Below are 14189 nucleotides of genomic sequence, written 5' to 3' on the forward strand. Positions count from 1 at the left end.
TAGCTGTCAATCACACATGCTAAGTGGTGAGACGGGCGGCTCACCACTGGGCCAATCAGAGTATAGTGCGACTTGGGTTGCCGAGGCAAGGCAGTCCAGGGTGCCAATTCCCCCCTCCACCACTCCTGTGGAACACAGACAGAGTGGCACCATTTGGAGGGCTTCTGTGGAGAAGCCCGCCAAAATAGTGGAACAAAGGGCTCGACCTTGGTCAGAGTTACAGAGACGGACACAAACGCCATTTTAGAAAAGAGTTCTGGCAAAAAGACCCAACCGGGGATTTAATATTAAATAAATAAACCGGCGGTATCGTTAACATTGCACCAAAAAGTGGTGCGTTTAAAATCAATGGGAAAATCCCATAGAGAATATTCCGGTGGAATATTTTGCGTGGTAACCACTGCCACCAGCCAGAAACTCGGCAAGGGGGGACTGGACAGTGCCCCCTTGAAAACAGACCCAGGGGCAATATAATTAACCCCTTCCAGTACTTCCACAATATGATGGTTTGTACTGGTTCTGTTCACAATTTAGGGCTAGTAAAGTCAATGGTGACTTTACATGCCCTGGGAGACAGTAGTCAGTCCCAGGGTATGGAGTCTATGTTTGGGGGTCACTATGACACCCCTGTGTTACTGCACTGAGGGTGCTGTGTAACGCACACATAAAGAATAGATGATCCCCTATGGAGTAGAAAGAAAACCCAATAGCCCATAAGCACAAGCAGAGTCAAAGACACTCAAATCATGCCTAAGAGTGGGAGGAAAAGAGTCTCACTCTTAGCAGGAGAAAAAAACAAACCCCAAAAATCCAGCAAATCTGCTGGGGGACTCACTAGGTTTGGGAAATTAGCCTTATAAGAGAATTCTTCCTAACAGATTTTGAAAGACCAGACCCCACAGATCATGCTGATCCTAGTTATAGAAATCTTATGGGAAGGGTCATTGATTTTATGGGTTGGAAGGCAGCTTCCCCAGGATGAAATGACAGATATCTTGAGTGAAGGTCCTCTTAAAGATCCTGTTCTTCCATTCCATAAAGCACTTCAGAAGGGGTGATGGTAAATTGGAATACTCCTGATTCTATTTCAGCAGTAAATAAGAAATTTGTACCAAAATACAGGCCATCGTTATCAGATCCGGAATATCTATCTAAACATCCCTCCCCTGAAAGTCTAGTGGTTCAAGCTGCAACCTCCACTAGGCAATCAGCTTACCCATCAATACCACCAGACAGGGATGATAAAAAAGTTGATGCTTGGGCCCGGAAAGTTTTTTCTCCGGGCAGGATGGCCCTTAAATCGACTAATGTCACTTGCACTTTAGCAAGATTTACATATACCCTGTGGGACTGCATGACATCAGCGGCTGAACGCTTCCCGGAAGGTGAGGAATGGGATGGTTTTCTGGCTATAATAAAAGATCGTAAAGAGGCTATGGAAGAATGCCTTCAGTCAGGACTGGACACTGCGGATAGTGTAAGCAGGTCCATGGCATCTAGCACGGTCCTACGCAGGTTTGCATGGCTAAGGAAATCTGGCTTTGCACCTGATGTGCAGTCTAGATTACTTAATATGCCCTTTGACGGCTTGAGGTTGTTTGTCAGCAAGGCGGACGAGAGCTTGGAGAAGCTGCAGACCTCAAAAGCGGCAGAAAAAATCACTTAGCGCTGCTATAAGGCAACCTCAACAACACTCTTACGCAGGCTCATCTTCCTGGAAGAGTCACCGCTTTCGCTTCTACTCCTCTTTTGGAAAAGGGAGGGGGCAGGCCAGTCGGAGAGGCCAACAGAGAAAACCCTTTCGTGGTGGAAAAGGGAAAGGTGCTACATCAGCCACAGCAGCGGCTACTACCTCCTCAGCCACCGCTGCAGCTGCTGCAAAGACACTTTGAGGTCTTCACCCACAAAACCCCGGTGGGAGGCAGAATCACTCGGTATCTGGACGAATGGCGGGGCGTTACATCAGATGCCTGGGCACTAGAGATAGTGACCCATGGTTACTGCCTTACCTTTCATCAAAAACCTCAAGATCATCCACTGGGAGTCAACTCTGTAAAAATTCCAGACCCGCTCCTTGTGCAGGAGATTTTAACCCTGCGAGAGAAAGGTGCAATAGAACATGTACCTGTAGCAGAGAGGAACAAGGGTTGGTACTCCCCTTATTTTCTTATCCCCAAAAAGGACGGAGGATTGAGACCCATCTTGGACTTAAGAAACTTGAACAAGTTCCTCAGGAAGGACAAGTTCAAGATGGTGACCCTTTCTCAGATCCTTCAGCCTCTTCAGCTTCAGGACTGGCTGGTTTCATTGGACCTTCAGGATGCTTACTTTCATGTGCCAATACATCTCAAGCACAGAAAGTACCTGAGGTTCGCAGATTGGTGGTTCTCATTATCAGTTTCGGGTTCTACCATTTGGGCTGACCTCCGCCCTGAATGTTTTCACCAAACTGATGGCGGTAGTGGCAGCAAGTATCAGAAGAAGGGGGATTCCCGTCTACCCTTATCTGGACGATTGGCTAATCAGGGCGAGTTCCTCCGAACGAGCCCAGGAACATCTGGCCTTGACCTGCTACTTCTTACACAAACTGGGCTTCTCCCTCAATTACAAGAAGTCACAGATGATTCCAAGCCAAAGACTCCAATTCATCGGAGCAGTCCTGGACACTTCCTCAGGGAAAGCCTCGCCTCCCGAGGAGAGAGCTCCCCACACTCTGCAGATGGTAACGAAGTTTCAAAATGCCCAACATCTACCGGCATTCGACTTTCTAAGGTTGCTAGGCCTCATGGCATCCTGCATTTTTCTGGTGCCATAGGCCAGATTGAGGATGAGATCCCTTCAATGGGCCCTCAGGACTCGATGGTCCCAATTTTCGGGGGAGATGACAGATCTTCTGCAAGTCGCAAAAAAGGTGGCTCAAGATCTCCTATGGTGGGCTTGCAAGGAGAATATCCTCAAGGGGGAAACTTTTTGGCAACCATGCCGGAGATAACAGCAGTGACGGACGCCTCACTCACGGGGTGGGGAGCCCACACCAATGATCTGACAATCAGCGGTCGATGGTCTCCATCGGAGTCCAAACTGCACATCAACCTTTTGGAGCTGAGGGCAATCAGACTACCGCTGAAGGCCTTTCTGCCCTCTGTACAGGGAAAGAATGCCCTGATAATGACGGCAACACAGTGGCCATGTACTACCTCAACAAAAGAGGACGCGTAGGATCACTCTCACTGTGCAGAGAGGCAATGTAGCTCTGGTTCTGGGCAATGCAAGAAGGAATCTCTGTCGGCAGTTCACCTAGCCGGAGAGCTGACCATAGCGGCGGATGCTCTGAGCAAGCAGAGCACAGTCTCCCACGAATGGGAGCTAGCTCAGGAAGTCCTTCAAGAGATCTTCGCCCTTTGGGGAACCCCTCAAGTGGATCTATTAGCGACCGGTGCCAACCGGAAGTGCGAACTGTGATGCTCAAGGGAATTTCCTCTGAGAGGAGCTCTAGGAGACGCGTTCATGGTGGACTGGGTATTTCGGCACAAACAGGAGTGACGAGATAACAGGCTTATCTCTATTCTATGATCTGACTTGTGCAAAACCAATATATTTACTTTAACATAGAAGATCATAGAATTAGTGATTCTGTGTTGGTGAGTATTTCCACTCCTCTACGCATTTCCTCCAGTCCCCATGATTCCTCAGGTAATCAGGAGGTTGAGAAAGTTCAGGAAAACTATAATCCTAATTGCCCCGCATTGGGACAGGAGGACATGGTACCCGGACCTTCTGGACATGTCCATCTGCCCTCCAATACGTCTTCCACAAAGAGAGGATCTTCTCTCGCAAGAGGAAGGTCGGGTTCTCCATCGAGAGGTCAAGACAATCAGTCTTCACGCATGGTTTCTGAGAGGCTGAGATATAAGGATTGGGACCTCCCGGATGACGTAATGGAGATTTTGCTTTCGGCTAGCAACAAAATCCCTGTACCAGTGTTGCTGGAACAAGTTCAGTAACTGGTGCAGGGATCCAACATTACTTATTTCCTCTTACACTTGGCCAATTTGGGGCTCCAAGTTGGCACTATAAAAGGATATCTGGCAGCGATATCTATCTTTAAGCGTTCCTCGGAAGAGGTGTCCTATTTTAAGATGCCCTTAGTCATTCAATTCTTGAAAGGGCTAACAAATGTGTACCCTCCGACACCTTCCAGGTGCCCATCTGGGATTTGAATTTAGTGTTAAAATGTCTCATGTGTGCCCCTTTCGAACCTTTACATTCTTGCCCATTAAGACTTCTCACTCTTAAAACAATTCTGTTGGTGGCTATAACATCAGCCCACAGGGTAAGTGAGTTGCAGGCACTGTCCTGTAAGCCTCCTCACAACATTTTCCATAGGGACAAGGTTATCCTAAAAGTCAAACCATCTTTCTTGCCTAAGATAGTTTCTAATGTTCATCTGTCACAAAAAATTACCTTACCTTCTTTTTATCCTCTGCCTCACGCTAGTAATGAAGAGTAAAGGTTGCATAGACTGGACCCAAAAAGGGCTCTCATTTTCTACATTTCCAGTTTGGCAAATCTTCGACAATGTGACCAACTATTTGTTGGTTATACTGGACACAAATTGGGCCTTGTAGTGTCTAAACAAACTCTATCCAGATGGATCATTCTAGCAATCTCTGAATGTGTACCGCTCACCTGGTATCCACGGGGACGTCACTCAGCCTGTTCTGACCTCTTATGACCTCAAACCCTTCCCTGGAGTCTATCGACTGGAGACTGGGCCTGAAACACAGGATTGGTAGAGTTTAACTCCCTATTGTCTCTGTGTGCTTGAACCCCTTCTTCCCCAGGGTCCAACCCTTCCCTTTGATCCACAGCTCTCCTTGTTTTCTTGGAAAGTGTGCTCTCTGTCCTGCTTTCAGCGCAGGGGCGCGTTGATTGATGCGGGCTCGTTGCTGCCTAGTTACTTCATTGGCAAGAGTCCGACAGGTAAGTATAATGAGTCTTTGAACAGTTCTCTAACTTCGTTCCTTTCCTAATTAGATGATGGTCGGCGTCCGGGGATGGCGACGTGCTGCTGAGATGAGTAGCGCTGAAGGTGAGTGAGAGCGCGATGCAACCCTTTCGTATTTGTATTGAACCGAGTTCTTTTTCTGTGTCTTTTAGGTGCCGCAACATTTTCAGCGTGGATGCCGGTTATGAAGAAGAAATGCGGTGAGTAAGCTCGGTATGCGCCGCCTCTAGATGTTTCCACGCTAACCTGGAGTGTCTTTTCCCTCTTGCCAATGGATGAGAAGTTCCGGAGACAGAGTTCCCCCAGAGCGGCTGGGATTCAGATAAGCATTTGAAGCTCGTACAGTCTTTAAAAATAATCGAAGATTTGCTGAATGCTTATTAATGCCTTTTTTCTGTTCTTTTCCCTTTTCCTTAGGAAGCGGCGTGCCGGGATGGGAATGACACCACCAAAGATGCCCGCAGAACAGAAGAAGCATTGAATGATGGGCAGAAGCGCTGCAAGGTAAGGCTGTTCCTAACGGTGTTCTTGTTCTTGCAGGAGCTGAGCGCAGAAGAAAGATGCAGGCCTACTGGAGACCGATCCGAACACGGTGAGTGTCACGCTGCAGGTGCAGAAAACACAAAGCCTGTTTCTCAGCCTGGGCGTGGCTTAAATAGTCTCTAAGTATCCCAGGTGTCTCTGGGCTGAACCACACCCAAAAGACTAGACTGCACATGCAGTTCTGGGAACCGAAATATGTGGGGGCATCCATCTTGTCCCCATCAAAGCACTACAAGTCCAAACCCCAATGTTATCCTATGGGAGTGAGTGAGTCTGGTGCCACAAGCGCCAAGTCTGACTCCAAGTGGGTCTTTGGAGGGATGGAGAGGCCCTTGAGGGCCATGTAGGTGATTGTGGCCTGGCTCCAGCCTGATATCTTGGAGGGCTGGAGACATGAGGGGCAGGAATCATGACAGCATGCTATAAATTAGCTGGGAAAGAGCCTCCAGATGGATTAAGAGCTCATTCAACCGGAGGCATGGCAACTTCCACGGCTCTTCAGAGGGGTGTCCCAGTGCATGATATTTGTGCTGCGGCCACCTGGTCGTCAATACCTTTTGTAAAGCATTACTGCTTGGACTCTACTTCATATCAAGGAGGACTATTTGCAAAAGCTGTCCTTCATTCAGTACATAATTAAAATGTCTAGTGCGCCCACCTCCAAAATTACCGCTGCTATGGGAGTCTATCATAAGATGAGGAATACGTGGGAGGACAGAATCCATTCGAAGAACAAGTTACTTACCAACTGTAACGTTCTTTTGATTGGATGTTCCTCCCATGTATTCCTCATCAACCCTCCCAACCTACCCCTCCGTACAGTTTACGCCAGTTGCACTCAAACTTCCTTAAGAGCCTGAGGACTTAAAGCCTGATCAGCTGATGTGACCGTGAACACCGTAAATGTCACAATCACACCTATTAGGGAAGAGAGTTCGACACTCTCCCGAACCACAGAAGCCGAATGAATCGACCCCTCCCACCGTGGTTGGCAGAGGTATCTGATCGTATATACACAGGACAGCACGTGGCAGCCAATGGGGGGAAGAGGGATTAGGGAGAGGTTGTGGTTAGGGTGGGAGAATTAGGAACACTGGAAAAAGGAGTAGGGAACACCTAAGTTGGATAGGAATGGGGAAGCACAGGGTAAAAATTCTAACCTGAAAACATCTAACGCACAAATCTGCACTTCCTTGCACTCTGGAAAGGCACATGAACCTACCCCCACACTGTTTCCTGACTGACGTGGTTAGATACACCTTAATACATGTACCACAGTTGATGACACATAGAGAGAACTAGACTTTCATGAACAAACAAACACATGGCCCCTTTCTGGGCAAAGTAACAGAAGCACATTAACGTACATGAAGGTTAGTACACGGTAGATAGTCCCAGTTCACAGCACTAGAACCCATGCTCAACACTTGTTTCATGTCCACTAAGATACTTATTCTCTTAGCTCTGAATTGTATGCAATCGTATTCATGTCAAGTTCGTGCCCGTTATGAAAGAACAATCAAATTTTCCCCTTCGGGCTCAAAAGCGTTTCTTTCTTGGCACGTGTGATTGATAGAAGGAAAACTTGTTTTTACAAACACACGCCGTGGTAATTGATTCCCCAACACTCTTGCAATGAGAGAACACTAACAGGTCATAAAACATAGTGCCCGCTCCCCGTAGTACTTAGCTTTAGTCCAGGAGCCCCTTGGGACTACCCGGACGAAGAAAGCGCTGCATCAAAAAAGACAGTCTGGCAGCGTGTCCCCTCGCCGACCTGTGTGTTCCTCCGGTCATTAAATCATCCAGCCTTCGGGCAGCGAAACCTCCTCCGTCCTCCTCCAAGTCAAAATAAGCCGCACCTGTCTTGCGCCGTTGCTGACTGATAAGCCTTACTGATTACAATCAGCTGGCAACACGCGCGAAGACAGGACTACAACAACGCCCAGGGGCTCCTGGGAGTTGAAGTCTTTGCCCCTGTAGCTGCCCAACCATGTTCATCTCACATACTGCAGCACCCCACGTCTACCCCATCCTCTATTCCTGACAGTAAAAACAGAAGTGAGGTAACGGGCACTGCTCGAGCCCTTTATACAGCGGATGACGTTGATGCTCGACGGCGGCTCTCGAGGGACTACGACTCCGCGGCCTCGAACACAGCACCCTCTGGTGAAAAAAATGTCCGAAGCAGCAGAGCTGGGATACGAATATCATAAAATGAGGAATACGTAGGAGGAACATCAAATCTAAAAAACGTTACAGTTGGTAAGTAACTTGTTCTTCTCCTTAAAAGAAAGTGATGGTGACAATTTGTGCTGTCTCAGCTGTTTCCACGCACTCTTGATAATTGACATTTAATGGTCCACAAGCATCACAGGGCCTCACACTTATTCACTGTTTCAGAATAACAGATGTGACGGTTCAGAAGGACGACACAGACTCTGAAAATCCATTTCACTGAGATATTTATTTAAATAAAAGGATAAAGGCTTACCTTTCCCTGTAATATGAGGCTTCCCTACCCATCTCCCAGTGAGGTCCTTCTTGCCTCTACCCATAGGTACGGTATTGCAGAGCGAGTTCTGCTCCTTGACCTCACATCTGGGTGCTTCCTCTTGGGGAGAAGGGGAGAATTCCCACGATTCATCACACAGCCACGATTGAAAACTGGTTAGTGTGCGCCCAGAGTCCTTTGAAGAATACTTTGCTTTTCACCCACCATAGCCCCCTCCCAGATCTTTGCACACCCCTTCTGTTCTCCCCCTTTACACTTCTGTACCCCTTTATGCCCCCTTTTTTCACTTTTGTATGCCCCTTACTAACTTACACATATAGTCCCGTTCTCAGCATTCTTTTTGTCTATGGTGGGGTCCAAATGGTAAATTTTCAATGGATTTTCCGAATTGGTATCCATACACAGTTGGCATTATGTAGCCGGTGGACTTTCTTGGCCCCCGGGGTCTTTCTCCCCTAATTCCAATCCTCAAATGTACTATAGTACTCCGTCACATGTCACATTCCTCAAAGCCAAGATCACTGATTCACATGACATACATTTTCCTTTAATTATTAATAGTTTAATTAAACCCATTTGTCATGCAATTTCTTTTGTTGTCCTCTTTTAATCATGTTATTAAGTGGGGTTATTGCATTGGACAATGATTTTAAATGTAATAGTCAAACAATTTCGGTTAACAGATACCATGAAACCTTATGCAAATACACAATAAATAGGCAATCGTGACAAATATCAATTGATGATATAAATTATAAAAATATGTTGACTTACAGTCAAGACAATACACATTGACACAGCATAGAAGACAAAAATAAGATAAATCAATAAACAATACATCAAATGTTCTGTCTCTAAAATCTGTGAAATAACTCGAGCAGTACCATCAAAAACCTTAAAGTATAAAACCATCTTAAACCAAAATTCCATTCTGTCTGATAAATGGGACAAACGTTTAAAACATGTAATCTATCTTTGCAAAATCTTGCATCTGGTAGCCTTTTTTCTTATAGCTAAGGCTACTGTGGTGACAGGGAATGATGAGGCTGACCAATTGGTGTAATAGTGGTTGCTATAGACGTTTATTAAATGAAAACCAAACCTATCTATCCCCCACTATAAAGGGGTTTCCCTAATAAAACTAAAGAAACTCGGGTGTCTGTGTGAGTCAAAACAAAAAGGCACTGTCCCGGTCCGAAAGGCTCCAATTCTATCCCTGTCACTACAACAAAACACCATAAAGTCCAGCTACTGTTCTGAATCCAGGAGAATGACTCCCTTCCCATGGATGTAAAGCATCCAAACGCCTCTAAGCGGTTGTTCAAAGCAAAAGTTCTGGTTTTTCCATAACCCAACAGTCAATTATTCACATAAAGTTCTCGTGGGGCTAGGAGAATGACTCCCTTCTCCTAGCTGGTTCCCCAATTTCTTTCACAAGTCTTAATAAGGTTTGTAATTCCCTTAGGGAGATTTTTTCAATCTCTGGGTTTTGAACAATTCTTGATCCGCCCCCACTGGGGCTATGAAACATTTATTTAAGTCCCTCTCAATGCTCCAGTACTACCCTTCTCTGGAACTGTCCTGAAAACTGTAACACAAACATGGTTTTTGAAGCGCGAAGAAAATTACAACAATAAGGGGTTTCTTTGTATCTTGAGGAAGGTAAGGATAAGACATGAGCAGCAAAGACAGGACTCTTGGTAAAACCTGGTGTTAACCAGTCATCAATGTGTAACAGACTAACGACAGAAGATGATTGGGGTTTGGCTCGATGGTCCAGCCTTAGATGATTCTGGGGTGTGTACAGTGATTCTCTTCTTTGGCAGGGGTTTCCCCAGCTATTTAATGTTTGGATATAGAAGGAGAGCATAATCTATCCCCGGGCCTCCAACCCTTTTACGCCCCTCTGTTGTACTTTCCGAGGTCGATAATATAACCCCTTTTTTATGGAGTTTTCAGGCAGCGGGATCTTCAGTTCACACTCTCAGTTCATACTATTCACTGTTCTCCCTTGTTGCCTTAGGTTTCATGTAAATTCTACAGCTCTTCCGCCCCCTAACAGACTTTTGTTAACTCCTGTTACCTGTATTGCAGTCGGGATGCTTCACCAAGTCATTAGGATTTCGGATGACACCGCCAGCCTTCTCTGATGTGGGGCATCAATCCTTGGAGCCTCACGCTGCTCGTGTCTCTGATATCAATAGTGGTTTTGACCGTCCTTCTCATATAGGCCTGGGCGCCACCAGCACTCTGTAGTTTTCCCGGGCTCGCTGTCACTTCTCTGTTGCAAGCCTGGGGTTGCAGTCTGTGCACAGTTGTCAGACCTAACGGTCCATCCACTACCGGTCATGCCACCGGCGTATACTCTCTTTTTCTATTGGGCCCTCTGCCAGCCCTCTGAGGTGACGCTTTCCACTCGTCAAGGGAATTCGTCTCACAGGGTGAAAAACCACTGATTCTTAGTTGCGGTTTTATTTTCAACTGCCAGCCACCAAGTGTAATTCTGATAATGTTTGGTGTTTTGTCAATGTAAAGAACACGTGCTCCATTCTCTTCTTCTACTCCTCTCAACACTGCAGCGGCCTACTGGGCTTCCTCATGTGTTCTCCTGAACCACACCCTTCATGCCCCCTCTCTCGTGCTGTCCTGTTCTCCCTTCTATGATATGCTTTGCCTCGATTGCCAAGCCATTCTCGCCTTCCCCTTCTTTCTCACTCTATCGACCTCGATTCTCATCCACAAATCAGTCTCTCCAGCCTCAACTTGTTATCCCCCTTCGTCCTCTTTGTTCTTTCTCTCCTTCTCACAGTCATTGGTTTCTGACGGCCTTATATAGCGGGTCCCTCCCAGCGTAAGGTTCAGTGATTTCCTTGCTTAATGGTATTATTCTCCTGTTCCTACCTTTCTCAGTCTTCAGTAACACACGGACATCGGATCAGATACAATAACACATGGTTTTGGACATGAGTTTAAACTGATAAGGTTCAGGTACTATCGTCAGCCTACCGGGTTGGGGGGTTAAAGGTGCTGTGCTTCCCAATCGCATCGTTATCCCCAGAAGAGCAGTCTCTCTCGATGAGATCCTCCCGCGTTTTATTACCCCTAGGGAGACTAATGGTTAGTAGCCTCACCTCCGTAGCCTCATGGACAGTGGTTCTCTCCTGGGGAGAAGTGGCGCCATCTGAAGGATCGTTACACTGCTCTCGAAAACAAATGCAAAGTGCAGAAAACTAGTGGTCATTCTGCCATCAAAATGAAGAACATAGCGGGTCCACATTGCCTAAAGATAAACACAGTAAACAAACTAGTGTGCTTTTACGAACAGTGTCATATGCTGAACAAAATTCTAGGAAGTGGAAAAGATCGTCTGGCCCCCCCATCGCATAATTCACAGGTTATATTATCCAGTGTAGACCCTGCCCAAGTTGCTGTTACTGTCCTCAAAGGGAATTTGTTAAACTGGGCTGTAGTTATGAGCTATCATTCGCTACGTTATTTAGAGAAACCGAGGTATTTTTGCAGGGAATCAGAGCTAACTATAACGTGGAGTCGATTTGCGGATTTTGAGAGTTCTGTATGTTAACTTTGGATGGCCATTGACTCTTGTAGCCTCTTCTTGTACACCTGTGCATCCCTGCTAGTAACATAAATGTAATAGAACATTGGGATTACCACAGAAGGTAGTGTGAGGCCGGTAGCAACAAATCTAGCTGATGGTGTTCGGGGATGGTTAAATATAGTTAAGTGGACAGGGGAAGAGGTGCGTTCTACATTAAATATTGCACTCAGTTTCTTATGGCATTCATCTTCAACGCAAACAGGATCATATTTTCTTTTAATTTCAGAAACATGTGCCTCCTTGGAACTTGGAAATTGTGATTGCAGTCTACGTCAGTGTGAATGGTTCGTTTTCGATCATGAACTTGTCCTGCCAGAATACGTCATTGAATTGGAATACAGTACACAGGTGTGATTCTTGATTTTTACATCACTGAACAAGTTACACTATTGACATGAAAGTAAACCTTTTTAAACTGCTGAAACATTTAAAAAAAAGTAGGCTGTATTTTTGTATTGCATTTGCTTAGAGTAATGACAATTTATTTAACAATTAATTCTATCACGAAAGTAGTAGGACTATCATGGGTGCTACGTTTGCCCAGTCCTTGCCAACTGTTTTGTGTCCCATTTCGAGGGGACCAATCCTTGGCACAACCATGTAATTGACTACAGTGGAAATATCATACTATGGCTCAGCTATATAGAGCACATTTGTATGATTTGGGGAGACCTTAATTCAATCCTGGAACATTGTATTTGGACCTCTGAAGACGAAAACTAAAACCTTCAGATTACCACACACAGAAGCAAGGAAAGTATGACATTTCTGGATTTTTTATTCTTTCGTAACAACTGTACCGTACAGAGCAGAGACTACAGAAAACCTACTGCTTCCAACACCCTATTATTAGCATTGTAGTAGGTCAGAATCAGATGACGGACAAGGAGACGTGATTTTCAAAAGTTGTGTGCTCTCTTCTGATTCAAAAGGCTTAATCTTCCCCTAAATCTGTCATACTTAGCCCTACTCTATACAAATAAAGGTCAATAGGGGTGCTTATTAGGGTATCAAAATGGTTAAACATAAATGAATGACTCAAAGAAGAAGAGGAGAGTGCCTTATGGCGAGACATGGTATCCCCCTTTCCTAACACTGACTTATCCTCCCTTCCCTCAGCTATTTCCACTCATGTCCTATTCTACCCCATGAGTTCCCACAAAGTACTGAGAAGAGGAAGAAGCCTCGAAGAGGCATGCACACTTCCCATAGAAAGCACCACTGTAGTACTGGGACGAAGCAGAGGGATTTGGAGGAATACAGAAATTAAGGTCAGGCATGTCCCATTCATTGTGTTAATTATGGCCAGGCAAACGAGGCCAAAGACTCACACCTGAAAACCTTGACAGGCTACAGGTGTATAACAGGTGGAGCACACAGCAGAAGGAGGTCGGTTAAGAGAGAGCAGCAGGAAGTCCAGTCTTTGATGAGCCTGTGGAGAGCGAAGCGCGAGATGCTGAAATGTTGCACAGTAAAGCAGTATTCAAAAGCATGCAGTGGGAGCCGTGTCTCCAGGGAGCCTGCGAGGTCGGAAGAAGGGAACTGTGTGGCGGGTCGGTCCCTTCATTGTGGCAGAGCAGTGCTCATTCTCCTGAGCAAGGAAGCCGACCCGGGAGTGTCTGAGGGGCAGGAGGTGGGACCCTCACCTCAAGTGTAAGAAGCCGTGTGAGCGGATAAGCTGTGATATCCAGCAGCGCAACCAGTGAGGTTCAAGGAAATGCAAGGAGCCCTGTACGTGAGCGAATGAAAGTTGCTGATGAAAGCTGTTGAAATACATTGCATCAGAGTGGTCGCATTCTGGCGTCACGTTGTCGAACATCTCTGATCTAGGGACAATGAGAGAATACGCAAATGTGATGCCAGCAATGGACTGTCTGGAAACTAGCTAGCAGAGTAGTTGCATATAAGGAAATTAAACACGTATGAAGGTCTCTGAACAATTGAATGTGAATTGAAAGTATTACAAGCAATAACTCGATAGAAAACAGCAGATGAGCGGGGGAGCAGTGAAGTGTGAGCAAAAGCTTGATCTGGAAAACCTTTTCAAAGGAGAAGGAGTTTACTACTGGGAGCCGACAAAATTGAATATATGAAAAGGGTGACAAAGAAAGCAAGTCACCTTCCAGGGAATATTGTACAAAAAGCTTGTGCAAGAAATAAGCCAAATAAGAAACCAAGTAAGAACCCAGTTAAGGAACCAATTAAGAAACTACAAGGGCAACTGGTTGTGCCACCTGTTGTGTGTGGCCCGTGCAGTCTGTCAACTGTTCCAAGACCAGGGAGCCCCAAACAACCTGTAACAATTTTTAAAGGAAGTCATGAATGCAGCCCTTTAAGAAATAAGTGTTTTTGCGCTTGGGGACGGGAATCCTGAGCTCCTATTGAACAGTGTGACAATTGAACCTTGAGGAGAAGTGCTTTTGAGCTTGGGAAGGGAAGACAGAGCTCATGTTGAGTATTGTGAACCATTTAATTACTACGCTTGAGGAAGGGAACCCTGAGCT

At 45.9% G+C, this 14189-nt stretch overlaps 1 protein-coding gene across 2 annotated transcripts in view; it reads left to right on the forward strand.

Moving 5' to 3' along the window:
* Positions 1-14189, forward strand: part of LRRC9 (leucine rich repeat containing 9) — a 2495628-nt gene that overhangs the window by 1057200 nt on the left and 1424239 nt on the right. For both annotated transcript variants that reach the window (XM_069638901.1, XM_069638902.1), the window contains one exon: positions 11912-12033. In XM_069638901.1, the coding sequence (XP_069495002.1) occupies positions 11912-12033 (122 nt within the window). The remainder of the gene's footprint in view (positions 1-11911; positions 12034-14189) is intronic.

Source organism: Ambystoma mexicanum, chromosome 14 (assembly GCF_040938575.1).
Source record: "Ambystoma mexicanum isolate Mex_15411 chromosome 14, UKY_AmexF1_1, whole genome shotgun sequence".
NCBI lineage: Eukaryota > Metazoa > Chordata > Amphibia > Caudata > Ambystomatidae > Ambystoma > Ambystoma mexicanum.